The sequence below is a fragment of the Corvus kubaryi genome, unplaced genomic scaffold (genome assembly GCF_017639235.1).
Source record: "Corvus kubaryi isolate FWS band 111438036 unplaced genomic scaffold, C.kubaryi_AGA036_p1.0 66, whole genome shotgun sequence".
Classification (NCBI taxonomy): Eukaryota; Metazoa; Chordata; class Aves; order Passeriformes; family Corvidae; genus Corvus; species Corvus kubaryi.
In genome coordinates this window covers 650,478-678,164 of record NW_024582054.1, presented here as the reverse complement: position 1 = coordinate 678,164, position 27,687 = coordinate 650,478, and the positions used below count along the sequence as shown (strand labels likewise).

The following is a 27,687-nucleotide window of genomic DNA, read 5'->3' as shown; positions in this document are numbered from 1 at the left end:
AGGAGTTATTTTAGAGCTCTTGTGCCTGGTTAGTTCTGTATGGATTTGTTTGTTTTGTTTATTTGTGAGAAGTAGCTGTTGGAATTGTAGCATATATGTGCATACCATATGGAAAACTGGAAACAGTGAAGAAGATGATGGTGACAAGATGTCCCTGCTAGGAACTCCAAAGGAGAGACTGAGTAAGAGATCACATGGAATGGTAAAGAAACACAAGAGGCTTGATAGGCACAGAGTGAGTCAGGATCATAAGACCTAGGGAAGGTTATGTTTATCTCGTTCTGCAGATGTAGGGGTGCCTGAGTTTGTGGGCTTTATTTATCCTCGTGTTTACTTTATATGGCATTTTATGTTGTATGCTACTGCTTAAGATCTGAAGAGGGTAATGCTTCACAAATCATTTGCTCTCTGGACTACAACCGTATGAAGTCATTATTACCCAGTGTTACTGAAACTTTTATTTCACTAAATCAGTGTCATGTTCATTTTCCTTATGTAGGGATCCTAGGTCGAAGAGACCAGCTACCTGCTTGAACTATAACACCTCTGGCAATTTGCAGTTTTGCTATCTGTGAAGGGGGATGTGACTTAGCACAGTTTTGTGCTTCAGCACAAAATGTTCATTCCTGAGCAGGAAAGAAGTTGGATACAAGAATGCCATGCTTGATCTCCCATTCCTGTGCTTTGATCTTCCAGCACAGAGCATCCTCAGTCCCTGTTGTCTAAAAGTGGTCTCTGTTGGCAAAGATGCTTGGAGAATTTAGCGTGTGCTTTTCGAGTTCGGTCTAGTTAGTTTAGTTTCTGGGTCAGCGATGGTGAATGTTGCACTTCTCCATGACAAACATAAATGCAACTGAGGCCGATTCTGAAAGGGACAAACTAACAAAGATTTTCTCCTGGAGTCTGAACTTCACTGGCCAAGTTTATAGGATAAATTAACTGCAGTAAAACTTACGACCTCAAAAAATAGACATTTGCTTGCAAGATACGCCTTGCTGTTCTCATCTGGTGGCCGTAGGTTATGCAGGTCAATTTTTGCCGTTGTATCGCGGGTGACTTCCCTACCTTCTCTGGTTTCTGGTAGCCAATGGCAACCGGACACCTCCTGTAGTGACGCTGTGGGAAGACGAGTGTTTCCTACAGGTTGTCCCTGGCTTCTTACAAGTGTCCCCTTTTCGGGCTGTATGAAGATGCACAAGGGTTATGTCAGGGTCCCCTCGGTGCCGTGCCGACCCGCGTTTCCCGTTCGCGCCCGAGCCGCTGGGGCGGGCTGTTTGATGTGGCAGGGGAGCCCGGTTTGTCGGGCTGGGACTGGGCCCCCTTCCTGCCGGAACGCCTACGGACAGTGCCAGGCCCCTCGCGGGGTTCGCGGGGCGCCAGAGGGACAATCGGGGCGGGCTCAGCGCGGCGGCAGGGCGGGGCGGTGCCGGGACAATGGGGCGGGCTCAGCGCGGCGGCGGGGCGGGGCGGTGCCGGGACAATGGGGCGGGCTCAGCGCGGCGGGCGGGGCCGTGGTGCGGAAGCGGCCCCGGGCGGGCGCGGGCGCTGCCGGAAGGGGCGGGAGCCGGGGACGCTTTCGTCGGGACCGTTCCCGTCGGGGCAGTTCCCCGGCCCCGCCGGTGCCGCCTCTCCCTGGGCCGGGCGCTGCGGCAGCCGGGGCCGGAGGAGCCGCCGCCATGCACGACGCCTTCGAGCATGTGCCGATCCTGGAGAAGCTGCCGCTACAGATCGACTGCCTGGCGGCCTGGGGTGAGCCGGAGGGGCCGCGCCGCAGCCCGAGCCGCTCCGCTCTCCCGTCCCGGGCGGCGTTCTTGCGGCTGCCCCGCCCCGCCCCGCCCTGCCCTGCCCTGCGGCGGGCTGTGGCTGCCAGCGCCGCCCGGCCCCGGCCAGCGGCACCCGGAGCGGCCGCGGCCCTGCCGCCTCTCTGGGCCGGGCCGGCCGTGCCGGGCCGCGGGAGCCTCTTCCCGTGCTCCGGGTCCCGGCGGTGCCGGTGCCGGCGGCTGCCGGGCCGAGCTCCGCTCCCGGGGGTGCCGGCGGTCGCGGGCCGCCCTGCCCTGCCTGCCCTGCCCGCCCGGCTGTGAGGAGGCTGCCAGGGCTTCCGGGGCTGTAACCCTGGGCCGGCTACTTTCTTGCTAAAAAGTATTCCCTGTGTTTTGACTTAAATTTATTTTGGAGGGCTGGTGGTGTCTTGAAGTCTTAGATTTCGGATATGTTTGCACGTGTTAGTGATATATAATTGAGGGTTATATTTTTGGGCATACTTGAGAGTCAAGATTTTGGTCAGGTGACTGCACCAGCTGTCCTAATGATTAGGCTTGATAAGGCTTTTCAAAGCCCTGAGCAGGTACCATCAGATGTACTACCGTCGTGCAAAATCGGCAATTAAAAAAGCTCCACACATGATAGTATTGTGGCCCTGATTAATTGTTTTAAGAAATTGTTTTAAGAATTATATCCTGAATTATAATGCCCCAGTTATACATGGATTGTTTATGACAGAGTTATGTACTGGAGAGGATGTGAAGATAGTTTATTCCTGCATTGCAGCTTTTATCTTTTTCTCTCTTTGAAAGCATTTATTTTGCTGAACTAGGAAAAAAAGCCTAAACATATAGACTTACAGCAGTATGGTTTTGTAAAAGACGTGCAACTCTATCTCTACAATGTTTTTTTCTACCAACTAGTAGAAGAAAGGTTTTGCAGGAAACAAGATTTTACTAAAATGCAAGTTGCTTTGGTGATGAGGGAGTACTGGATGTAGAAAGAAATATTCTTGTATGCTGCTTTCCTATATGATATTCAGTGAGGAAGAAATTCAGTTATATTTCGTGACACTTTAAAAATTCTATGCTTTTTGTATGGTGTAAATGCTGTAAAGAGGAAGAGTCTGAAACTGCCATAGAGTTTGTATATAAAGGCCCTCTTTTGTAAATCTTGAATGATTCTTGGTTGTCCAAGCAATCCAAATGTCACCTAAGCAAAGCTGACACTGTCCTTCCAAACATAGCTGTTTCAGAGAGACACTGTAAAAACCTGACTGTTAAAAAAACTAACAATCTAACCCACATAAACTCCTTGTTTTTCTTTCTGACATTACTTCCCGTTACGTAACACTGTTCCTCTCTGAGAGATAATAATGTCTGAAGAATAGTTTATTGCCTCTTTCGATTGCATGGAAGATGCAATGGTTTGCTTCTTTACCTTTGTATAAACTAGTGGAATGTGATGGCCAGGCTGTTTATTCTGTTTTACTGCCTGATCTTTGCCTAGCCTCTCCTGAGAGTTAAAGCTACTTCTGTGCACTTCCACTGGAGAGATGATAGGAGAACTGTGTAGTCATTACAGAAAGTCCTTCTTGGTGTTTGAAGCAAGTTTCCAAGTGTTCTGATAAATGTAACACAGCCACATCATAGGCACTGTGAAGAAAATTAACTCTAGCCCAGCCAAAACCAGCACAGCTGTGAAGGGTAGCATTTGTGGAACTAATTAGCCTCTTTTTCTCCTGTCTTTGTAGAGGAATGGCTCCTTGTTGGTACCAAACAAGGGCATCTTCTGCTTTACAGGATCAAGAAAGACGTAGGTAAGTTGATTTTAAAAACGGCACAAAAAAGTTGATTATCTTATTTTTATTTTCTGCACTTTTGGAGGCTGTAGTCATTTTAACACAAGTGTGATTATTTGCTGACTTTTTCCTATGTAGCATTTCCTGTATGTAAAATGTGTTTTATATCAGGTTTCTCTGTGTTTAAATTTATAGTAAGCTACTGTAATTTTTATGAATACAGTGCACAAATATGTGTAAAAGCAGTGCAGCGTGCCAATTGCCAGAGTTTTGATGTGTGTTATCTTTTAATGAAGGACTGGATTAGTGAAAGAGCAAATATATTCAGTGGGTCCATGAGCATCATAGATGGGGAAGAGGGATACCTGCCAACTAGTTCTGTCATGTATTTGCTCTTTCCCTGCCTCTTTGACAGTCTTAAGTGCTCATAGTCTATTCTAGGAATGCCACAAATAGAACTATTCTATTTTTGGTTTAGTTACAATTGGTTTTCACTAAAGAGGTTGTATTTCACATTACCAGCTATTATGTAGAAACTGATGTTATTGAACGCAGGAATATTGTGTAGCTTGGCACAGGAAAGTAAACACCAAATGTAAGTTTCCAGGCTCATCAGCTCTTGGAAATATGTTCATTTGTAGCTACGTGGGTTCTAGAGGCTGGGTTCAGCTTGATTTTTCTGAAACTTGTAGGCTGTCTGTCCAATTGGAGCATGCTAGTCTTGAGTTGCTAGTGTTTTATCTCACATGGTAAATTTCTCTCCTTTTTTGCATCAATGCCAGGAGAGGTTATGTCATCAGAAAGTGTCTGTAAGTCTTTCTCCCTAAAACTCCTTTTAAACCCATGTGGTGTAGTGTTTATTCCTCTTCTACTTTGCAGTGATGTGCATCCTAGCAATTTAAGTTACTGATATTTGATTAGTGTGGATAAAGTCTTTATGGGTATCTTTGTATCTCGGGGTTTCAAATTACTTAAATATAATGCTTGAAATGTAAAACTTGGGCAAGGCAGAAATGTAACTATTGTTGAGGCCCTCAGCTGGGTACAAGAAGTGTAATTTACATTTTCACCTGTGTAGAAGGCCCTCTGATGCATTTAGGTATGATGTAAAAGTTAGCCCAGATATGTTAAAGTGTCATTTTTCCAGTGTTAAGTGGCCAAGTTTGCTTTCATAATTATTTGTAATTTACTTGGTGTAAGATATACACAGTCATGAGCAACTTCAGTTTACATACTCTCTTCGATTTTTCTGATAGGTTGCAATAGGTTTGAAGTGACATTAGAGAAATCCAATAAGAACTTCTCAAAGAAGATTCAACAGGTAGGAAATACCATCTTCTTGGTGTGGGGACAGTTTTCAGCCAATAAATGAAATATCAAATGTACATCTGCAATCTCTGCTATGCTTAACAAAGTTTCCCAAAGCGGTAGATTCTCCTGGGGTGTAACAGCCAGATGTTTTGCCCTCTCTTCCCATAATAGGAATAAGCTTGGTTTGATTGCTAAATCAGAAACCAAAGAATTGGAACATCCGGGTTTATTTTTGGCTTTTGTTAGCGATAAGTCTTCAGTTGTTCTGACTGAGAATATTTGTAAAAATGATGGTAATACACCAACAGGCTGCAATGTATTATTTGACTCTCAGATGAAATCCTATAGGAATGTGAATGTAATTCCACTTACTTGAAATATAGAAATAAAGTAACTGCCAGTTCTGCTGCTATTTTTTTTTGAGAACTTGCACTCAATGATTGTATTGATTCGTGGGAAAACACCTTAAAGATTATGCATCCTCTTTCAGGATGCAACACTCTATGTATCCTTTAGAAGTACTTTTGTACTTGTAACACACCAAATGTTACAGCTTTTTCTACTAGCCTAGGTTGCTAGTGCTGTGTGCCAGCTTGTGAAAGGTGAGTGTAACTGAAAAGAGTTGCAATAGGTGAAGGAAGGTTGTGCATGGAAAACTGCCTTGCTGTTCTCATTATTTTGAGATTTTCTTAGACAATCTATAATCAAGTCTTGTTCAGAGTTTTAGTTTATGAATGGAGTCACTAACAGCATTCTCCCTTTCAGATCCATGTTGTTTCTCAATTTAAAATTTTGGTCAGTCTATTAGGTAAGTGAAGAAAAGTGTTTTAATATTTAACAAGCTCTTCTTCATGCAGTTACCTGTCTGAATGTGGCACCCTTTCCACACACCTGCATAATAGTCTGGTTGTTGAGAAGTCGTCGTGTAGAACTTAGCTTTGCATTTTGCAGAGGAAGCATTAAGTAGCATAGATAGAGAAGCAGCTTGGCTTGTTCTAAGCCAGCTTGGAGAAGAAAGCCTTAATGCTGATTTGTGACTAGGAATGAAGAAGTACATGCATGCTCTAGAGTGTCTGTGTAAAATACAGGTTGTATTGACATCTGTATGTGCGCAAATATGCATGCATGTGTGTGCACTGTATGATAGGAACTAAAACTTCTGACCAAATTTGCTTGGTGTATCAAACATACTGTTGATGTCTTACACCAAATTCACTTTATATGCAGATGTGATCTTTTACTATCTTGTGGAAGACTTAAGTTTGCTTGGCTCTGGTTATCATTTCTTAACTTACTATCTTCTAATATCATTTTGCTTATGTTACTACTCCCTTCTTTATCATCTCCAAGTCCTGGCTTTTCCAGCTCCAGCATGTGTAGATTTCTGCTGCTTGCTTCCTCATGCCTACAAAACCTTGACCACAGTACCCTACATCTTCAGCTGTTCACTTTCCACTAATTTCAGAAGCCAGTTCAAAATGGTCTTTGTTCATGCAATCTTCCATCTTGAACTTGCTCTGTTCTGTCCTGCTTGCTGTCCCTTCCACTCTGCCTTCCCCTGCTTGGTTAGCAGTACCTTCCTGTAGTTCTACCAATGCTGGTGTTAGTCATCTTTTCTCCATTTATTGTATTTGTATGTGCCCTAGCATTTTTCAACTTTTGGGAAAACACTTCTTTTCCTTTCTTGCAGCTCTTAGTTTCGCAAGTTCTTTTTATATAAACATAAAATACAGTAACTTATTTGAATTTAGCAATGACTCTACATGTATTAAATATTAAATAATTGGAATTTTGTTTAAAACAGAAAATAACATTTACGTCCATGACCTGTTGACATTTCAACAAATCACCACAATTTCCAAGGCAAAAGGTGCATCTCTCTTCACTTGTGATCTCCAGGTAAGGGGAAGAATACAGCTGCACAGATGTCCTTACTGTTTGTAATAAGGATTCCTTTTTCATGTTGCTGTATAGATTAGGTTTGTTAATTTTGTGTTAGATGAAGATTTTTTGGGTACTAATGCTTTTTAAAATTAGTACCTACTACATTTGCTTAAGGCAACAATTTTTAATTATTTTTCTTACACTGCTTGATAAGGTATTTTCCTGTGCCTGTTGTGATTGTAATTTTGATACAGAACTTTTGATACAAGACTTCAAGGCATTTTTGTCCCATACTAACTTTGGCTGTCTTCTGTTTTGAAAGGGCTGCTTAATATAAAAGCTGTTCCCTTTCCTTGCATTGCCAGTGTACTAGCTCATCGTGTTCCCTTCTGCAAGCAACTCTGTCACTGGCTGTTTTTATGTTTTTGTTTCTGTTTATTGGCCCAAGGAGTCCTAGAGCCGTTGTGATAGATTCAAGCCATAAAATGGTTCTGTAAGGTGTAACAGTTCTCTGCTCATATGCTCTGGTTTATTAAGTGGCTCATTTCTATTTAAGTGAGTTTCTCAGCCTGCATAAAAGACACCTTTTTTGTAGTCAGAAGAGATGGTTTAGTGCTCTTCATAGTTTTTTATCTTTTTGCCCTGTTGGATCTTGGTGTTAAATAACTTTCTAGGAAGTACATAGGGTTTTCTAGACATAAAAAGTAATGTCTTTCCAAACACCTTTACATCTGGTCATTGCAAAGTGGCTTGTTGTTTGTGTGTCCAGGCACTTAGCTTTCCTAGTATTTCTTATCAAGAGACTTCCAACAGGTTAGACATTATTAACGGTTTTATCTGTTAGTATAACACATTCTTTGTGTTATTCCATCTCCTCACCTCTCCTATACTGCATAGAGTTCCAACTATTTATCCTAGTTTCAGGGTTGGACTGATAGCTCTCTACTTATCTTCTGTTTGTGTGTGTATGCCTTTGGTGCTCTTTTATTTTTTGGCTTTCCTTGATGTCACAATCCTTGTCAAAGTTCATTTTTAAGTATCCTGCCACCTCCCCTGCCTCCTTCCTCCCCCTCCCATGCTTCGTTTTTAGGGAATGCCCTTCTGGCATGCATGAACAAAGCTATTCTTCAGTGGACAGCTTTGCTTCTAGCAGAGGCTTCTTTTGGCCTTGTCTTATCTTACTTGCCTCTTTGTGAGTGCCTGTGAGTTAAGTCTGTCTGTTTTCACAGCAATCAGATACAGGGGAAGAGGTGCTGAGAATGTGTGTGGCAGTGCGCAAGAAGTTACAGCTTTATTTTTGGAAGGACAGAGAGTTCCATGAACTACAGGTGAGTTGTGTTCTTTCTGTAGCCAGGATGTCTCAGCAGGGAGGGGAGTTGCTCTTTGCTATGCAGTCCCTGTTACGTGGGCACTGGTGACTTTCAAAACATTGATGGTTGGTTCTGCAGAGATTTTAACAATGAAGCAGCAAATAAAAGTGAAAATACATATTTGAAATCACGGTTAATGGCATTAATACAGTTAAAATTAAAGTAATGGCCGTGCCCTGTATTTTAACATTCTGGTTGTAGTACTTTTTAAGTCAGTGAAATGTATAAGAATGAATACCTTACAAAACCATTATGGAAGTGGGTGCACTTCTACTCAAAATTTTTCAAGTATGTCATTAAGTCAGAAGATAGTTACTGACAAGTGTAGAGAGCTGCAGTTGTCAATGCTGGAATGGTAAAAAATAACAAAGTGAAATGGGTAGAGGCTTTTTCAGCTACAATGCCGTACTAGAAAATGACCGTCTGACTCAGAGCACACCTCTTCACTGTGCATGAATCCAGCCTTTTAGCTCAGTACTGCCATTCTTTGAGCAGTAGGTGTTGGGCACAGGTGGTGGGGAATATGATGTCGACGAGAGAGCAGCCTGTTATGCTCTGTGTTGCCAGATTTGACTTCTGCTTTTTGTTCATAACAACCAGTTTAACCTGTTTTCCTCAGGGGGACTTCAGTGTACCTGATGTACCCAAGTCTATGGCCTGGTGTGAAAACTCCATCTGTGTAGGCTTCAAGAGGGACTATTACCTGATACGGGTAAGATGGGGCTATGTAATAGTGTTTTAAGAAGATTCGGATAGCAGTGGACACTATGGAGGCTGCTCCTGTGTTCAGGAATTTAGCTAACAGATTTATGAAAAACAGCAGCTGGTACTCCTGCTATTTGTGGTTTTGAAAGGGGCAGTCTAAGCCTGTCCTTTTAAACTGATATTTTGTCAGGAACTGATCCTCTGTTTGTTGCTGTTGAGACCAGTGTTTACAGCTCTTGCAGAAAAAAAGGAATTGGAGAAGATACATTTTGGTTTGGCAACAGTCTGTGTAAGCTCAGTTTGCATTTTATTTAATGTATTAAGATACCAGATTAGTTCTAAAAGGAAAAAGAGGAGACCAAGAATAACTCATCTGGCATACAGAGCAGCTTAACCATTCTTTAATTTTTCATTCTCTAGCTGAACTGTAATAGTTCATTTGAAAGTCTTTGAACTTACTGTTAATTTAATATTACAGTTTCCACTTAGACTTCATTTACAGTTATATTGTTTTTTGTGCCTTTACAATTGGCTTCTGCAGATATTATAGGAAAATAAGGTGAAGATGAGGTGCACCACACATGTACATGTACGTACACGAGTGGCAACACTGATCTGTAGTCAACAGGAAAACTGCACATAATTTTTACAGTCACTTGAAACTGATCCTGCTCACAAAAGAAGGGATGCCTTTCTGCAGTGCTCTCCTAAATGTTGATTCTTGCCATTCTAGTGACAGGAGTTGTGCAGCTGCCCAGGCAACCAGGGTGGAGACCAGCTGTTCAAGTGTTTACTGTGGGTTGGCTCTGGTGCTTGGCTGACCTGTCCTTGAATAGCTTCATTTCACTAAATAGGCAGGAAAAGTACACATGTTTTTATGATGGTGTTTTCAGGTGGCTAGCTGTTGATATGTTAAATGCTTGAGCTGTAATGCAAGGGAAGCAGTAGAAGGGAAGTGTAGCTGGAGTAGAAGAAGGATTCTCTGTTTTGGTGGCATTGGGTTGCTACTATATCAGCTCATGAAGCAGCAATTTTTTGTGTGTTCAGTTCCCACTATAGCATGTGACCAGAAGAATGAGCAATTAGGACAGGGGAAAAAAGGCTGGGCAGGTTTCTAGGCTTATAGTTAGTTTTTTTATGTGGCAGTGCTCACTCATGCCAGAATAAAACAGTGTTAAAAGTTTTGGCCTAAACGAGGTGTTTGGACACTTCAGCTGATTTTGCTGCTGTGCTATTATGCATTTTATAAACTGGTATGAGTGATGTGCTCAGCTGCTGCTGCAGTAGCAGGAGTACATTATCTCAGACACAAAAGTAATAATTTATTTCAGAATGATGTATAAGCAGGATAAATTAGGATATCCAGAAACTTTTATTGATTCTCTTTAAATTTGCACTTGTCCTGTTAGTGATTATCCTGGGCAAATCCCTCTAGGGGTTTTTGCTTTAGTATTACGCAGCTTTGAAATAAAAGGTTATTTTGCAAAACGTTTTTTTTTGTTCTTTATTATCCTAGGTGGATGGAAAAGGATCTATCAAAGAACTGTTTCCCACAGGGAAGCAGCTGGAACCATTGGTAGCTCCTGTAGCAGATGGAAAAGTTGCAGTTGGCCAAGATGATCTAACAGTTGTGCTTAATGAAGAAGGGGTCTGTACTCAGAAATGTGCCTTGAATTGGACAGATATTCCTATAGCCATGGGTGAGAAGTAGCAGTTTGGTTTTGGTTTTTTTAAACTTTGATTCTTTACTCTTTTGTATGTGATAAAATCATTATGTTCCCAGTATTTTGAAACCAGCTGGATTTGGAGTGTGACAGTTTCTACAGTATTCTAAGTTGTACTCTTGGGAAGGTTTCATGTGTTTGTTTTTGCTTCTTAGCCTTCTTTCCTTGTGGTCTGTGGGCCTCTCTCCTTATAAAATAGGTGTATTCCATGTCTTTTATAAAGGGACAAGGTCTGAAATGGAAGATAGTGTGTTAAAACACTAGTTCTGGGCACCTGGGTGCCTCAGAATTTCCTTATGTTGAAGGATGAGCAAAAGGCTTGGTAGTAGTCTGTTAGCAAATTGCTGTCAGTGTCAGGCATTGAGTTTTGTTTTGAATATGAAAAAGGGACATGTTTCAAGGGGATGAAAAATTGAAGAGAAGCCTTAAGTCATGGCTTGTTTCAAGGAATGCTTGAGAACAATCAACCTAAATTTTTCCCTTGTTTCATGACTAGAACACCAGCCTCCCTACATCATTGCTGTCCTGCCAAGGTACGTGGAGATCCGCACTTTCGAACCCCGGCTGCTGGTGCAGAGCATCGAGCTGCAGAGGCCGCGCTTCATCACCTCTGGAGGGTATTGATCCAACTCATTGTCACTGCTGTCAGGCTGGCTGGCTGTATGTAGCACTCTGAAAAACTGACAGGAGAGCAGCTTTTCTAACTCTCACCTTAAGATGTACCATTGAAGCAGCCTGCTGGGCTTTTCATGGAGATTGGTGGAGGCCATACCTTGAGGAGTAAAGGATAGAGTTGAGTGTCTTTAAGAATTTGTGACACTGGAGCTACAGTCTTCTTTCTGCTTTGCAATAATGCTCCAGTTGCTCTTGGATTGATCCATGTGTGTATTAACCAGGATTTGTTTTTTTAAGATAGGGTATTGCCTCTTTCTCAGCACTGAAACTTAATAATTGACATTTTTTGTCTTGTTTGCAGCACAAACATTATATATGTGGCAAGTAATCACTTTGTTTGGAGGCTCATTCCAGTGTCCATAGCCACACAGATCCAGCAGCTTCTGCAGGACAAACAGTTTGAGTTGGCTTTGCAGTTGGCAGTAAGTACTCAAAAACTTGAGTTTGCATTGGATGCAATTGTGCAAAAGTACACAAAAGGATATTTGTCATCTGCTTGACTGTAGTGAGTCCACTAATCAGGCAGTCAGTGTAACCTCCCAGCTGTCCACTTCACACAAACTGGTAAACTCTAGACTTTTTTAAGTGAGGTTTTAGTTTTGTGCTGCCATTATTCCATATTGATTTATTGTGGTTTAGATTTTGAGAAATCATCTTGTATATGAAAGATTATCTCAGCTGTTAAATCAGTTACCTTCTTTTAGATTTTGAAGTCAGTTGGACTTCAAAGTCTTCAGACTGCATGTAAACAGCTTGGAGTTCTGAGTTTTGTTTTGTCACATGACTTTTTTTTTTGGTAATATTACTCCTGAAACAATAATCTGTTAGAGATGCTGATGCAGTATCTCTAATTATACTGCTCTTACTGTATTAGGATTTTTTGATTTCTGGAAACCCCCCTTAATTAATTGCATTTTGAATTGCTGACTTGGAAAAAAAATTTGAAAAGGCAAATGAGTGAAGAGCCATTTGCTGTGACAGAGCAGGTATATAGGTAAGCAAAGGTAGCTCTCAGACCCTCCAGGTTATCTCAGTGATACAATAAACACAGTCACCATCAGTGTTCACTTTGAGAGATTATCTTTTTTCTTCTTCTCTCCACAGGATAATGCTCCTGTTATTTCTCTAGGGTGTTTCTCTCTCATATGAGGCCCAAGAGTTTTTAATGTTTGTTAATTTGTATGTATGCAGGAAATGAAAGATGATTCAGATAGTGAGAAGCGACAACAAATTCACCACATAAAGAACCTCTTTGCCTTCAACCTTTTCTGCCAGAAGCGTTTTGATGAATCCATGCAAGTTTTTGCCAAGCTTGGTACAGGTAAATGCTTGGGTTGGCAGTTAGGAGGAATGAAATCAAACTCAGTGGCTATTTTATGGGGTTTTTTGTTTGCTTTCTGTTTTGTTTTAGTTTAAAACAGTGCTATCTTGTGCAGATCAGTCACCTGTGAACACCAAATAGCCTAGGCAGCTCTTTATTTATTTTTTGGTGGAGCTGGTAATTCATTACTTAATGAATTACACAATTAAACACAATGAAATACGTAATTAACTGCACTTAGTAAATGAAATCAAATCAGGAGTTTGCCCTTTTTACAGAATGTATTTGTATTCTAGGGTATTTTAAAGCATATATAGCATGTGCACAGACCCTTTGAAGGTGAATGTTTCAGCAGCTGCTAAAAGCCTACTTGTAGCTTGGAATGAAAAGTAAGGAACATCTGTAGATTTGCAAAATCACTGGACTCAGATGCGGCCCCTTAAGCCTTGGGTTAGCCAAGATGCTGAAACCAGGAAACTTTTCTGTGCTTTTGGAAGTCACAGCAGTCTCTGGTGCTGTTCCTCTGAGTTGTACTAGGGCTATTGGAAGAATACTTGAAGACTGAACTGTGTCGTAGAACAGTGCTTAAGACTGAGATTCTTTTTACTGGTGACAGACATCTCATGTGCATTTAAACCTAGAACTTACTTTCATGACACTTATAATTTTTACTTAGGAAAACTACAGTGAAGGACAAGGACTAAGAACTCAAAATATTTTGAGCTTGAATTAGAGGATAGTAATTTTGAATTTGCTTAAACTCTTTGGAAACAGTTTGGCATTAGTTACAGATGGTACTATTTAGTTCTTTTTTCAAAAGCAGAGTAAATCTTCTCTTAAAACATTACTTGTTCCTAGAAATCCTGTCTTACTGTCAGAGTGGTTAATAGTAGGATTCTGCAAGAAGAGCAGTAAGATTATAATAATGGCTTGTCCTCCAAGTGTGCCAAATGCACAGGTTGGAAGTTCCCATGCTTGGACTTGGAAACACATTTTTCTCTTGCTTCTTTTGCATTGTACAGCTTCTTTTCTGTAATGAACAAATTTTGTTTAGGCTCTAGAAACTTGTGGATGCACCAGTAGACTACAGACTTCTCTGTTAGAAAGATAAGCTTGCTCTAAGTTTGCAAAATTAATATGAATGGTTACTAATACTAGTTATTTTTTGCGTAGATCCCACTCATGTGATGGGTCTGTATCCTGACCTCCTGCCCACAGATTACAGGAAACAGCTACAGTATCCCAACCCCCTGCCAGGGCTCTCTGGGGCAGAGCTGGAGAAGGCACATTTAGCTCTGATAGACTACCTAACTCAAGTGAGTGCTCCTCTACCTGGTTTTAGAGCAGGGTTATTCAGTTCTAGCATGCTTTGTTGGTTATCTTTTATTACAACTGGTGAGGGGTCAGTAGCTCTCACCGAGGAAGAGGTGACCGGTCCGGGGAGATGGTCCCAAAAGGAATCGCCTTCCCGACGCCCGGTGTCTTCCCTCAGCTGCTGGCAGGAGGGCCCGTGCACAGACTGTCAGCTCTTTAGTGATTGTCAGCTCGTGATTTCAGCTCAGCTCTGCAGGGCAGCCTCCAGGCCAGACCAGGGAGAGAGACGAGAGGCTCCTGTGGCTGGTTCCACACAAGGTAGCTTTATTATCCATACTCAGGCGACGGGGAGCTACGGGCGAGCATCTCCGTCTCGCAGGGGCAGAAGACCATCTTTTATAGGGATACAGGGGATGGGTCTCAGAGGGTAAAGGCCAATGGGTTACAAAGGATCTGCATAGGGTCTCCCAGAGGATTGTGGGTCTGTCTTTTCTCGAAGTGACCAAAGAAGTGGTTGTCTTTCCAGGGAGTCCTGCTGGCCGATTGTGCAATCTCCTTATCTCAGCAGACATCCCTCCAGGGCAGGGGCTGGGCATACCCCACAATCTTTGATGAGCAGGAAGCAGTACACCTACTCCAGCTCTGTCATGTTAGCCTTAATGGGTTGTCTTCATGGTTGGAAAATACGGCAGCAGCTCCTGAGTAAGCAGGGGAAGTGGAACACGTGAGATACCCCGCAGATATGTGGAAAACATCACGTGTGACTGGACAAAATTTACTTATGGGTCGGATCTGAATACGAGTCCAGTATTTTATTCCTCTTATCCTTCTGAAGAGGACCTGAGCACTTCATTTTTTTGTTTTGTTCAGTGATTATTATGAAGGGCACTCTCTCCAGGAGATAGGTTGAGGGCATGCAGTAAAAGGTGGAACAGGAATTAATGGGTACTGTAACTTCCTGCCCTCTTTACTTTGTCATAACTGGAACCTGAATTGCTTGGTTGCCATCCTTACTAGATGTGTCTGAAGGAGGATAGATTTTATGCCTAGTAGTGCAAAATCTAAATTGTTATCCAAATGTTTTAAATGTTTCCTGACTTCTCTAAAGTGTCTGTTGAGGTTAACAGAATTTCCTTCTGACAATTTTCTCAAGAGACTGGACATTTTGCAAAACTATAAATATGCAAAACAAATGTATACACCTGCCTATGGTTGTAAAGTTTGTGTTGAATAGTTAGTAACAATAAAATTCTTTGGGAAACAATTGATTAAAACAAGTTATTAAATTGGCTTAATTTAGTCTTTGTAGTTGGTGGGTTATATGTACTGAGGTGAGATGTAGAAATCCATGGCCTTTTCCTGTTAAAATTTCATTTGATGTCCTGCAGAAAAGGAGTCAGCTAGTGAAGAAGCTAAATGATTCTGATCATCAGTCCAGTACCTCACCCCTCATGGAAGGAACACCCACAATCAAATCCAAAAAGAAGCTGCTACAAATCATTGATACCACTCTGTTAAAGTGTTACCTGCATGTGAGTTTCTCTGTGACCTAGAGGTTTTGCCACGTGAGCTCCATTGGAATTTCAGACTGAAACATTTAAGGAGGATAAGGAGCTACTTCAGAAATTCTCACACAACTGTCTGTCTTTGATCTAGAAATGAATTGTAAAATTTGAGTGTTAACTAGTTTGCTCACTGGTCAGGAAGCAGTTTCATGGAATGAGGCAGATGTGTCTGTTCCTGGCTGCTGCCTCTGTCAAAAGAAAGTGGCTGTGGTTGTGTATCTTGAAGTTCTAATGAATGCTTTTATTGCCTTGTACTGTTAAATGCAAGAAAGTACGATCTTGGCTCTTACGATGTTTTTCAAAGCCTGACCTCTGTTCTTATAGGGGAGTACCTTTGATATGTTGTTTTCTTTCTGTCCCCAAAATTATGGAAATTAACATGGACCTTAGATGTTAAACTGTCATTTCTTACTTTTTTTATACTGTGAGGCTTCCTTCCTCCCCTGTCCCCACTTCTAACTTGTACTTTGTACTATAGACTCAGAAGGTGCACTTCCAGTGAAGTTTAAGTGCTCCCTTTTTGCTTGCAGACAAATGTAGCACTGGTGGCCCCACTGCTACGTCTGGAGAACAATCACTGCCATATTGAGGAGAGTGAGCATGTGCTGAAGAAGGCACACAAATATAGTGAGCTGATAATACTGTATGAGAAAAAAGGTCTGCATGAGAAAGGTAAGTATGAGGTTGGGAGAGGAGGAGGAGGAGTGGAAGCATGTATTCTTTGTATTGTGTTTTGACTTGTCTTCAGTGAGCAGGCAGTATTCTGAAGAGAATGTTTAATTGCTATCTGGTGATTAAACCTCTTACAATTTGGTCTGTATGTTCAAAATAAACCTTGTTTTTTTCTTCAGTAGCATAACAGGAAAAATGCACTTTTTTGTGGTTCATGTTGGAACTAGCAGTTACAAAGGAATGAACTTCTTTTGTTTTGAAAGCATTACAGGTACTGGTGGATCAATCAAAGAAAGCCAACTCGCCTTTGAAGGGTCACGAGAGGACAGTGCAATATCTGCAGCATTTGGGTGAGTGTGAGGAAGAGCAGTATTTTTGTGATCATTCTTGTTGGGCTTAGTGGTTATTCTACTGTTTGGCAGCTTTTTGGAGGCTATCAAGCTGAAAGGGTATCCTTGTTATCTTGTTTGATTTCTTTCATAATGCAACCTTCAAGTATTAGCTCAAGGGTTTCAAATTTTGTTGAAATGTAATTCTTTTAGAGAAACACATTCCTTATTTCTGATTAAAATATCTACTGGGAGAAAATGGGCCATAGTTATTTGAATTTTCTTCCAGTGGTGATTTATCATTCCGAGTGAAGTAGAAACTCTTCTTTAGTTGACTGTTTTCTATCAATATTTGGGCATTTAATGAAATATTCTTAGGTGGTTCTCAAGTAACTACAAATTCCTCCAGGCTTGTAGCTATGGTCTTTTAAGTCATCAAGTTTGTATTACTGATGTGTATTTGATACTTGCCTTGTGTTAATGGAATAAGCACTTATTGTTTATTGCATTAAAGCAAATATTAGTCATTGATTGTGTGATCAGCCATCAAATATATGCTTTATCAGTGTGCAGGAGAATTATGTATTTGATGGGGTGGTAGATAGTTTTCTGTGTTGCATTATTCTTTTATCTTTTAAAACAGTGTTATGCAGGACTTTTTCCTATTATAGCTCATATTTAAATGAAGGATTTGTTGCTGAGGCAGTTTAGAAATTCCCTGCCTGTGACTTCTGTGAAGCCCCATGCAGATAAATGTTATGTGCTGAGGGAGCCAGTTGTTCCGTTTTGTGGTGCAGTGTGATGTTGACCTTTTAGTAAAATGATCAGTAAGCTTTAGTAGTTATTTAATGACCTCTTCCTCTCCTCCTGACATTTTCACTGTTTTGAGTAGGTTTTAACTTCGTGTTTGATTTGCTTGGGATTTCAACAAAGGCAGCTTGATCAGTGCTTTGGCAGGGAGCTATTCTAATTAATGTCACACTTCTTTATAAGGAGTTAAGACTCTCTGTTTTACATGAGAACTTTCTTCCATGATTGTCCTGTCCTTTTTTAAAATTTTCCCTGTGAGGCCAGCATGCCCTGTAAATTCAGAGAAGAGTTAATAGAGTTCTGCAAAATTTAGACCCACAAGTTTATTGCCATTTACCAAGTCACACTTTTGTTTCTGAAACTTTGAGATTGGCTCTTCTGGGGACTATTTCAATTGTTTTATTTCACAGTGCACATCATCTGCATTATTTATTTATTTAATACTGCTCATATGAAGATGCCGCTTTTTTAAAATATTGTGGGATGGAGAAGAGCAAACAATGCCTGCCTTTTTATAGGGTTGCTATAAGTTTCTGTTTCTTGTATAGTTGTTGCCTTGTTCAGGCAGTGAATGCCTCAGGGGTTCTGAGCAGGAGGGTGAGGGGAAAGTCATGTTTTCCTAACATGTTTTATTAGTATTTAGAACCAGATTGACCAAATAGTATTCTTTTTAAAGGAGCAAGTCCTACATTTTGCTAAAAGCTGAGAAGCTGTTACCTGTCATGTAGTTTCTATGCTAGCTACTTCAGTACTAGGATGGTTTCCTACTTGTTATAAAGTATTTGACCATTTGCTATAGAAGTCATTAAACTGACAGGCTGGAAATGGACTAATGAAAGTTACACAAGTGAAAAGTACAGTGCTTTCTCTACCCTCATAAAAACAAGCTGAAAGGGAAGACTTTTGGAATGTGGTTAAAGCAACCAATCTTGGTTTTGGGCTGAATTCTTTACATTTGATGACACTTACTATTTGAGTTATCTTTGTTTCTGTTTGAAATCATGTTTGTGAAGCAATGAAGTTGTGGCTTTAACTTGGAATCAGTGATTTGCTTGACTTGAGCAACAATTGGATTCTTCATGTAAATTAAGCTTTACTGGCTCTGAAAGCATCTGTTTGTGTTGTGAGTAGATAGATGTTTAGGATTTTAACAATGAGCACTGCTGCTTTTTGTATTCCAGGCACAGAGAACTTGCATTTGGTATTTTCCTACTCTGTCTGGGTGCTGAGAGATTTTCCTGAAGATGGACTGAAGGTAAGTGTGGTTGAAAGAGGCACCTTGTAACTGAGATTCTTAGTACAGTAAATGGAATTGGGATAACTCATTGTAAGAAGCTGATTAATGCTAAATCCAATTAAAGACATAATTTGTATTTTCTGTGTTCAGTGCTGTGCTAATGTTAGCAGTAGATAGAGCAGGTCAATCTTTCACTTTTTCTTATGCTCTTCCATTCTGGGAACACCTTATAATTGTAATAAATAGCTAGGAACCTTTGACACAACACTTCGTGTTACTGATGTCACACTTTTGCACAAGAGCCTAATGGAGTATTTAAATGTTGATTTGCTTATAAAATTGACTCCCCGTATTTGGGAGGCGTTGGGCTCTGTAAGAGAAGAGTGTTCGCTAAGGCAGAAGTGGGGATGTTTGTTAATCTTTTCAGATGTGAAATAACTTCTCAGTGCCTGAGTAAGCTGCTCAGTTGTTTCTTATACATCTTGTGCTTACTCTTTGGACACATGATGATATGCTGGGCTTCAGTGCCTCAGAGAAAATACACTGTGGCACTTGAAAAAAAAAAAAAGAAAATCACCATTCTCTGAATAAGATTTTGTTTAACAGATATTTACAGAAGACCTCCCTGAAGTGGAAGCTTTACCACGCGACAAAGTGCTCAGTTTCTTGGTAGAAAATTTTAAAAGCTTGGCTATTCCTTACCTGGTAAGAACTCAATCTCTACTAGTGCATTTTACATTCAGTACAAAATGTTACATGTAAGATTTTAGTTCTCCAAGAGTTGGAGCCTGATGCTGTCTCATGGAGTACTAGCTGTGCCATAAGTTGTGCAAAGAAAACATAATTAAAATACATGAAATCCTGAAGTCAAGCTTGGTAAAGGCAACCATGTTGCTTGGTTATAATGAATTACTTCCCAGAGAAAGTGTCTACAGCTGAGCCTTAACATGTATTTACAGGAACACATCATTCATGTCTGGGAAGAAACTGGTGCGGACTTTCACAACTGTCTGATCCAGCTGTACTGTGAGAAAGTGCAGGGCTTAATGAAGGAATATCTCAGTTCTTTCCCTGCAGGTATGTTTAGCCTTTTCTGGTGGGAGGATGAGGGGTAGGGGACAGCACAGGGGAGCCTTCATATTCCATATTTTTGTAAGCCTTCCCTGTTGACATCCAGCATAAGATACCTAAGTGATGGAGGGAAGTGGAAAACAGAAGCTGTGGGTTTGTAGGGCAGTCTAGTTCATTGCTGGTTCAGAGATCTTAAGGGATCAAGCAACGCTTTGTTCACAATTAAGTGGAATGACAGCTACTGCTCTCTGACTTCTGTGTGTTAAGGGTAGGGAAGGGTTTTGAATAACTCGAGTATTGCTTTAACCAGCCACTTGATGTGTTTTTAGGAGCTGAAGTTAATTTGGCAGGTGCATGACAGTCCCAACCTGTGTAACAGTTCTCTCACCATTTAGTTCCTCTTCATAGTGATTTGTTCATCTTCTTCTGTGTATTAGTGTAGTGAAATGGTTGTAATAATTTGGCCTATGTTGTTTTTTTTATATAGATAGAGCTCCAGTGCCTGCTGGGGAGGAAGGAGGAGACTTGGGGGATTACCGGAAAAAGCTGCTTCTTTTTCTGGAGAAGTCTAGCTGGTATGAACCTAGTCGACTTATTAGTGACTTCCCCTTTGATGGTGAGTTCTGTTTCCGTAGGTTAATTAAACCCTAGCTTATTGCATTGTACAGCAAAACTTCCTCACTTATCACAGAATCATGGTAACTAGAAATAAAGATGATGACTGTAGCTGTAGTTGCAGGCCACTGGTGTGTATACTAACTCTGTGTTTGCTGGCACAGTTGGGTTTACCAGTTTCTGCAGGATTCCTGTAACTGTTGACCTAAGACCTTCTGGTATCTCCCAGCTATTTAGCCTAACTTTTTGATGAGTCTGAATTACTTAATAGATCTGAAGGTTGTTGTTTCTTAAGGTTACTTAAGAATTCATAAAAGGTTTCTGAGAAGACTGATGTGAAATACAGACTTACAGTCTCAGTGTGATTTAAACTGTAGCCTGAGCACAGATTAATAATTCCTTCTGTTAGTCTGGTCACTAATTTTGTCATTTCTCTGTGTAACTATTGATTTAATCCTTCATGCTATCATTAGGTCTCCTAGAAGAACGTGCTCTGCTCTTGGGTCGTATGGGGAAGCATGAGCAAGCTCTGTTTATTTATGTTCATATTTTGAAGGACACCAATATGGCTGAAAAGTAAGGACTTAAAAATTTTTTTTTTTTGCAAGACTTAGTTTGCTTACTGCCATATGGATAGGATATGTAGTGTATGGATAGGATATATGTGGAGCACAAACAACTAAGTCTTCGGGATCATCCGGGTTTTCACATTTTCTTGACTTCTAAGCTCATTTGGGTATCTGTTTGTTACAGATGATGCTGCTGTCCCTTGAGGTTTGCCTTTTCATGCTCTTCTGTTGCTGTGCTTTAGAGCAATATGACCATCATCAATGAGTTACTACTTTCCACCTGTCCTTAGTCTGTGAACTTGCGTGTTGTTTTGCTTCCTTTCTGTTTGGAGAGACGTTCACTAGTCCACATTAAAAAGAATCCTCTTTAGTAAAGATACAGCATTTTTCTACGTGTTATGTGCTAGGGAACCTCCTGAGTGAATCAGAAGTACTCAGGTAAAAACAGAATTACCCAACACTGGCAGGTATATCTGAACATTGGGGCCTGTTTGACATAGTTGTTTTTAAAGCTTTTTCAGCAAATGCTTGTTAGAGGGAATTCAGCCCTGGTGTGCAGTGTACACTAATGAACAGCTTCTCTTTGTGATTCAGATACACTAATTAGATATATCCACACATAGGTTTTTTAGTTGGAGAGATCTTTTCCCCCCCTTTTTCTTACACAGCTGAATTAAATTTGGCTTCTGCATTAAGGCTTTTTAAGTTGACTGGAAGTGGGATGCTTGCAGAAAACTTTGCTTCTCTCAGCATTGTAATGCAAAGTAAAGGGTGTAATCCTGCTGTGCAGTTTGATGAATTGATCTGAATCAGATGTGCTGTCACCAAACTTGGATGACTTCAGTAGTCAGAGCATTTAAATGTTAATTTCCGTAAAATGATTCATTGGGTTCTATAACTGTTTCTGTATTTGACTTGATTCTTTTCTGTTGATTCTTCTAGCTACTGCCATAAACATTATGACAGAAACAAAGATGGCAACAAAGATGTAAGTAGCTTCTTGTTCAGTAAGGAAGTAGAAGGCTATTCATACTTTGTTCAAGACTTGAAAGTTCTTGCTCTGTATAGACTTTTCCAGGGTTTGTGTAGTGTATGGGAATTTACGTATAATCTCTTGGAATTTAGGGATTACTGGATGATTGCGGGGTGGAATTTAGGGATTACTGGATGATTGCGGGGTGTTTTTTGTTGAGAGTGTTACAGTGGATTTTGTTGAGAGTATCAGTGGATTTTAGCATATATCAAGAGGTGTTCAAATCAGCAGTTCAGAATTTTGGATGGCATGGGTACAACTTAGTACCATTGTTGGGTTCTACCAGCCCTGCCAGTTGTGGATACATGCAGTGGTTTCAGAGCTTTCCTTTCGTGTGCTGCAGGTCTATCTGTCCCTGCTCCGCATGTATCTCTCCCCACCCAGTGTTCATTGCCTGGGACCGATCAAGATGGAAGTGCTGGAGCCTCAAGCCAATCTGCAGGCTGCTCTGCAGGTTTTGGAACTGCACCACAGCAAACTGGATACCACTAAGGTAAGTCAGGCCTGTAAGTACTCAGTTTGTGCTGTTGGCAGGAGATTACAGAAGGTACTGGAGTAGGCAAGTCAATGGATTTGTCAAGCTAAGTGTGTCAATTTCTATTCTGTTTTGGTCTCTATTCCTTTTTAACTATTCCTAACTTTCTTCCAGGCTATAAACCTACTCCCAGCAAATACACAGATTAGTGAGATTCGCATCTTCTTAGAGAAAGTCCTTGAAGAAAATGCTCAGAAGAAAAGATTTAATCAAGTGCTCAAGAATCTTCTCCATGCAGAGTTTCTGAGGGTAAGCATCCACCACCTGTTATTTAATGGAATAGTGTTTTAAAATAGGATCAGTATTTAAATTTACTGTTCCTTTTAGGGGATGGGTGTCCTCTAGATGGTGCTGTAATGCACCTGAAATTAAATGGGAACCATGCAGCTTGAACGTCTTTTTTGCAGGAAATGGTGTGCACTTTCCTTTTAGTTTGGATGAGGTGTTTGTCTTTGCTCTCTGTGCTGTGGTGTGCAATGCAGAATCATCTCAGACAGCTTGGACTGGATTTCTTTCAAGTGAAGAGAACCAGAGGAAGCAGTTCAGTAGTTCACCTTAACACCCCTCAGTGGTTAGAATGCCTTAGTCTGTGGACTAAGGTGAAAGTAAAACCTTGCAATTCATATAGTGTGGGTATTGGGTGTTCAATACCATCTGCTCTACTCTACAGACCTGCTTCTTGTGTGCTGCACAACTTGGTAATGTAGATGTGGCCACTGACAGTTTAACATTGTGATGGTTTGCAGTTTCATCAGACCAAGATGTGGCATTGCTTTTTGAGCAGCTTGGATTTTTATTCTTCTTTAGGTCCAGGAAGAGCGGATCTTACATCAGCAAGTAAAGTGCATTATTACAGAGGAGAAGGTGTGCACTGTTTGTAAAAAGAAGATAGGTAACAGGTGAGAGAGCTGGGTAAACTGAGTCAAATATTAATCTGGTACACTTGAACTAAGAATGTTGGAAAACAGAACGTATATACAGCCAGAGAGAACAGCAGTATGAGGGAGCCATTTGAAGAGTGTTTGAATTACAAATTACATTAATCCGTTGGATCGTTAGGGAGACCTCAAAGCTTCGGTCAGTGAATTTGCTGCAATAGTTTAATCCTCGTTTCAACAAAGGAGTAAAAAATCGCTTCGGAAACTCCTAAGAGTTCTTACTTCACAAGTCTAGAAGGCATAAAATTGCCTCTCATACTGAATTTTGAAAACTTCATAAGAGCACTGCCTTTCTAAGAACCTGCTTCTTAACTAGAATTGAGAAGGATGATACGAAGAATTTTAAGCTAAGATACAGGTGTAGTTTCCTGTATCTGATGGCTTTATGGCTCCTGACTGGTTTGTTTTGTAGCCTACATATGATAGGATGTTTAAAAGTAGAACTAATTTGCTTGATGATTTGGGTGCCAATGACCCTGACATGAGCTCAGTTGGTTGGAGCATGGTAACACCACGGTTGTGGGTTCAATCCCTGTACTGGCCATTTACTTAAGAGTTGGACTCTTATCCTTGTGGGTCCCTTCCAACTCAGAATATTCTGTGAATCTGAACTTTTCTTCTACCATTCCTAGTAGGTAGTTTTGGGTTAATATAGAATGCAGATTTTATTTGCACTTGGTTTTTAGGTCTTTCAACTGGAGGGAAATGCTACATGACTTAGTCATTTTTTTCTTCTTGATGTGAGCCCATCTGAGATATCAGTAGCATTAACAATGATAGGGAAAGGTTCTTTTCCCAAAACATTTTAATAAACATATTGCTATGCATATTAAATTTTTTGCTCTTAGCATGCAGCATGTAGCATCAGAATTGAAGCTTGCATATGCAATATTGTTTTGGCTGTCTAGAATTTTTCTAGTGCTGTTAAGTTCAACAAGATTTTGAAGGGCAAGCATGTCCCCCAGTCTTTAACTTGTTCCCCAGTGACTTCCAAGTAAAGTGTGCCTACAGAAATGAAAATAGATTTTAAAAAACCCCAAGCAAACTTCTTACAAAATCCATAGAATTCTTTTGTCTGTTTCCTCTTAATATATTCAGGCTGTAGTTTTTAAAAGTGTCACTATCATGTGTGTCTTTGATTCTGCACAACTTGGATGCTCTTGTTCAAATATGGAAAACTGTTTGTCTTGACAGCTGATGTTTGTGTTTGTTCTCTTTACAGTGCATTTGCTCGATACCCTAATGCAATAGTTGTGCATTATTTCTGCTCCAAAGAAGTCAACACACTGGACACCTGACCTTGTCATGGTCAACAATCCCAACATTCACATGGAATTCAGTACTGATGACTAAAGAAGTTGATGTGTCTGAGATTTTTGAGGCTTGTTGCTAGGTTCTCTTACACTGGGTAGAAGTCACTTTTATCTGTGCACTGACCCATCAGTATTGATTTACTAGAAAATGACTTTAACCATGTTGTTACAGTGCTGGCAACTACACTGGACCTCTCAGTCCTCAGATGAAGAACAGAAACTGACTTTTGTAGTGAGTTTTGTAATACACTCCAGCCTTGCAAATGAACTGTTAGACAACTGTTGGACATTCAGCACAAATCAAGTTTTACAATAAAACATACTTTCTTAGGGTGGCAATGTTGTGATTTGGCCTTGTATGTAAATATTTTTTCAAAAAAAGAAAATTCCCTGAAAGTCTTTGCAGTTATATCAGCATTGCCTGGAGATCACCAGGTCTTTGTTGTAGAGGAGGCTTTTGTGTCTGTTTCTAGACATGGGAAGTGTAACTTTTGTCTCAGTGACAGAAATGTTTAATTGCTGGCCAAAGGACTCTCTATTGATATTCAGTGGTTTTGCCTGACCTTCTGATAAGTTGTTACACAGGAGATTGTCAGACAAATGGTAGATACCACTAAGAAGCTTTTTTTCTTTTTATTTTAGTTTGAGAGCTATAAATTGAATTAACTTGTGTGTTGTTTGCACTGATTGTGTTCACTCTTTGCGTGAGTGGAAGCTCAGACTATTTGAAGAAGTTCACATCTGTACTCACAGCAAAAAGCAAAGAACACCCTGTAAGGCAATTTCTGGAAGGAGTGAACTCTAGTTATTGCTTGAGCTTCTGAACTATGCTTGAGACTTTTGTATATAAATTCTTTAGTCTCTGGTTCACTTTCCAACACTGAAGTAAAATCCAGACTGTTTCAACATCTGTGTATTTTAAATGCTCTAGAACCGCATTCTGCTCAGGCTGGTACTGTTCTTAAATTACTCTTGGGCCAGAAGTCTTAACACAAGAACTATATTGTATCATACTTGCTGTAGACTGTAGTATTTTTGTCTTAACTTATTTTTTCAGAAACATTAATCAGTAGCAGATTGGTATGAGGGACAAAATGTTTGTTGCAGAAAGAATCTGTGGAGTGGTAATGAAAAAGCAGCAGCAGCAAAGAACCCAACAGAGTGGCTGTTTGACTCCCAACATCCTGGTCTAGCAATACTTGTAAATCTGCCATTATTAAGTCCTATGGAGCATGACATGTAACTACCAGGTATCACATCTTAATGAACAGGCTGATGAATAAATCTTGTCTGCCTAAGATGTAGTTGAATCTCAGTTAACAACATAGGTTTATTTAAATCATGTGAGTGCTTTTTAGGAACAGATCTGCTGTAAGCTGACAAGAATCTAATTCACTTTCATTTGCCAGTGTTAATAGTTTCCCTTGCTAACTGTTTTTTCCTTTTTCATATGCATTTGTATTTATTGTTCATGCATTCTTCTGGATTTCTTGGTCCGGTATTTTGCTACTTCTGACTTGGATGTCTTGGGCAGTATTGCTACTGATGTCTTTCTGCAGAGGCTGGGTAGAGGGAATCTGTGGTGTTAATGTTTTTAAACCTGTATTTCTTCTATTTGAAGAAGAGAGCCTAAAAATACTTACACTAGATTTGCACATTCTGTATAGATCTTTATATACTAGTTCAGGTACGGAGGGAAGATGGTTTGGGAGAGTTGTGTTTACAGGTCAGAGAATGAAGAGAGGGTATTTAAAAAGACCCTGCATTCTTTGTATACAGATACAACAATACTACTCTGATTTTTACCTATCTTATGTTTAGTGCTGGTAGTATGGTTTTTATTTACCTTCATTATCTGTTACCAGGAGAGCTGTACTCACGTATGAGGATCTTTATTGTGCTCTTACTTACAAGACTAAAGTTGTGCCTCTGTTCATCTCCACTGCATACCTTTTACAGAGATGTGGCTTGTGCTGTACATTTTTGTTGTTTCATATAATGTGCTTTGGGTTTACTAACCATACAGCAGGTTTGTCTAAAGCAATAGGTTGTAATAAATATCGTGAACCAGTGTGTGTTTCAGTCATTGGGCAGTTAAGCTTCCCTGGGCTGATGTAGATTTTATTTTTTATTTGTATGTTAGACTTCATCTTCTGGAAGACCCAATGCAGTATCTCAGTATCCCTTTTGCTTTAGTATATGTAAATCAAATGTGGCCATGTCATCAATTCTTAATGTAGGTTTTTAAATCTACAAGTTTATTCGTGCTTGTGAATGTTCTCAAAATCCTACTAAAACCACTTTTATATTCTCTCTTTGCGTAATGTTTTTGCAAGTCCTACACCATTATACCATTAAATATGTACTTACTAGAGAACACTAAAATTACTGACAAATTTTTTTTTGACTGGTGATTCGCTATTTTGGCCTGGGGAGGAATGTTAAACTCTGTGTGACCAAATCAGGAAATGTTTAGATTCACAGGTTTGCAGTTGCTTGGGCTGCAGCTCATAGAGTAGTCTGGTGTTGGAAGTAGAATATAGATCCTCAGTTTTCCCATTCTATAGATGTGGGAAGTACCAGCACAGAGGAAGTCTTTTGTCTTCATGTTCACAGAATCACAGAATGGGTCAGGTTGGGAGGAACCACAGCGGGTCGTTTGGTGCAAGCTCCCTGCTCAGGCAGGGTCATCCTGGAGCACGTGGCACAGGATTGCTTCCAGATCCTTCTTGAATATCTCCAGTGAGGGAGGTTCCACAACCTCTCTGGGCAACCTGTTCCAGTGCATGGCCACCTGCGCAGTAAGGAAGTTCTTCATTTTCAGGTGGAACTTCCTGTGCATCAGTTTCTGTCCTTTGTCCTATTGCTTGGCACCACCAAGCAGAGCCTGACTCCATCCTCTGACACCCTCCCTTCAGATACTTAAATGCATTGATGAGGTCCCCTCTCAGTTGTCTCTTTTCAAGGCTGAACAGGCCCAGCTCCCTCAGTCTTTTTTGTTAAGAGAGATGTTCCAGTCCCGTCATAAACTTCATAGCCCTTCACTGGACCTGCTCCAGTCTCTCTTGTACTGAGGAGCCCAGAATGGAACACAGCACTCCAGATGTGGCCTCCTCACCAGGGCTGAGTAGAGC

The 27,687-nt window shown here is 40.6% G+C and overlaps 1 protein-coding gene across 3 annotated transcripts; it reads left to right on the top strand.

The window, feature by feature from the left end:
* The first annotated feature begins 1,535 nt into the window (after positions 1-1,535).
* VPS39 (VPS39 subunit of HOPS complex) lies at positions 1,536-26,624 on the top strand. Of its 3 annotated transcripts, none has more exons than XM_042047441.1 (26): positions 1,536-1,749; positions 3,515-3,580; positions 4,345-4,371; positions 4,819-4,883; positions 5,639-5,681; positions 6,678-6,772; positions 7,987-8,085; positions 8,747-8,839; positions 10,349-10,532; positions 11,053-11,173; positions 11,533-11,653; positions 12,423-12,552; positions 13,726-13,868; positions 15,255-15,398; positions 15,962-16,103; positions 16,367-16,453; positions 18,424-18,497; positions 19,086-19,184; positions 19,439-19,556; positions 20,038-20,166; positions 20,639-20,741; positions 21,677-21,722; positions 22,111-22,260; positions 22,417-22,551; positions 23,110-23,201; positions 24,463-26,624. In XM_042047441.1, exons 1-26 carry the CDS (start codon positions 1,677-1,679, stop codon positions 24,536-24,538), a joined length of 2,655 nt encoding a protein of 884 aa, XP_041903375.1. In that variant the 5' UTR covers positions 1,536-1,676; the 3' UTR covers positions 24,539-26,624. The 3 variants fall into 3 exon arrangements, with proteins under 3 accessions (XP_041903375.1, XP_041903377.1, XP_041903376.1); XM_042047443.1 differs by lacking the exon at positions 24,463-26,624 and adding an exon at positions 23,385-23,981; XM_042047442.1 differs by lacking the exon at positions 4,345-4,371.
* The last annotated feature ends 1,063 nt before the right edge of the window (positions 26,625-27,687 follow it).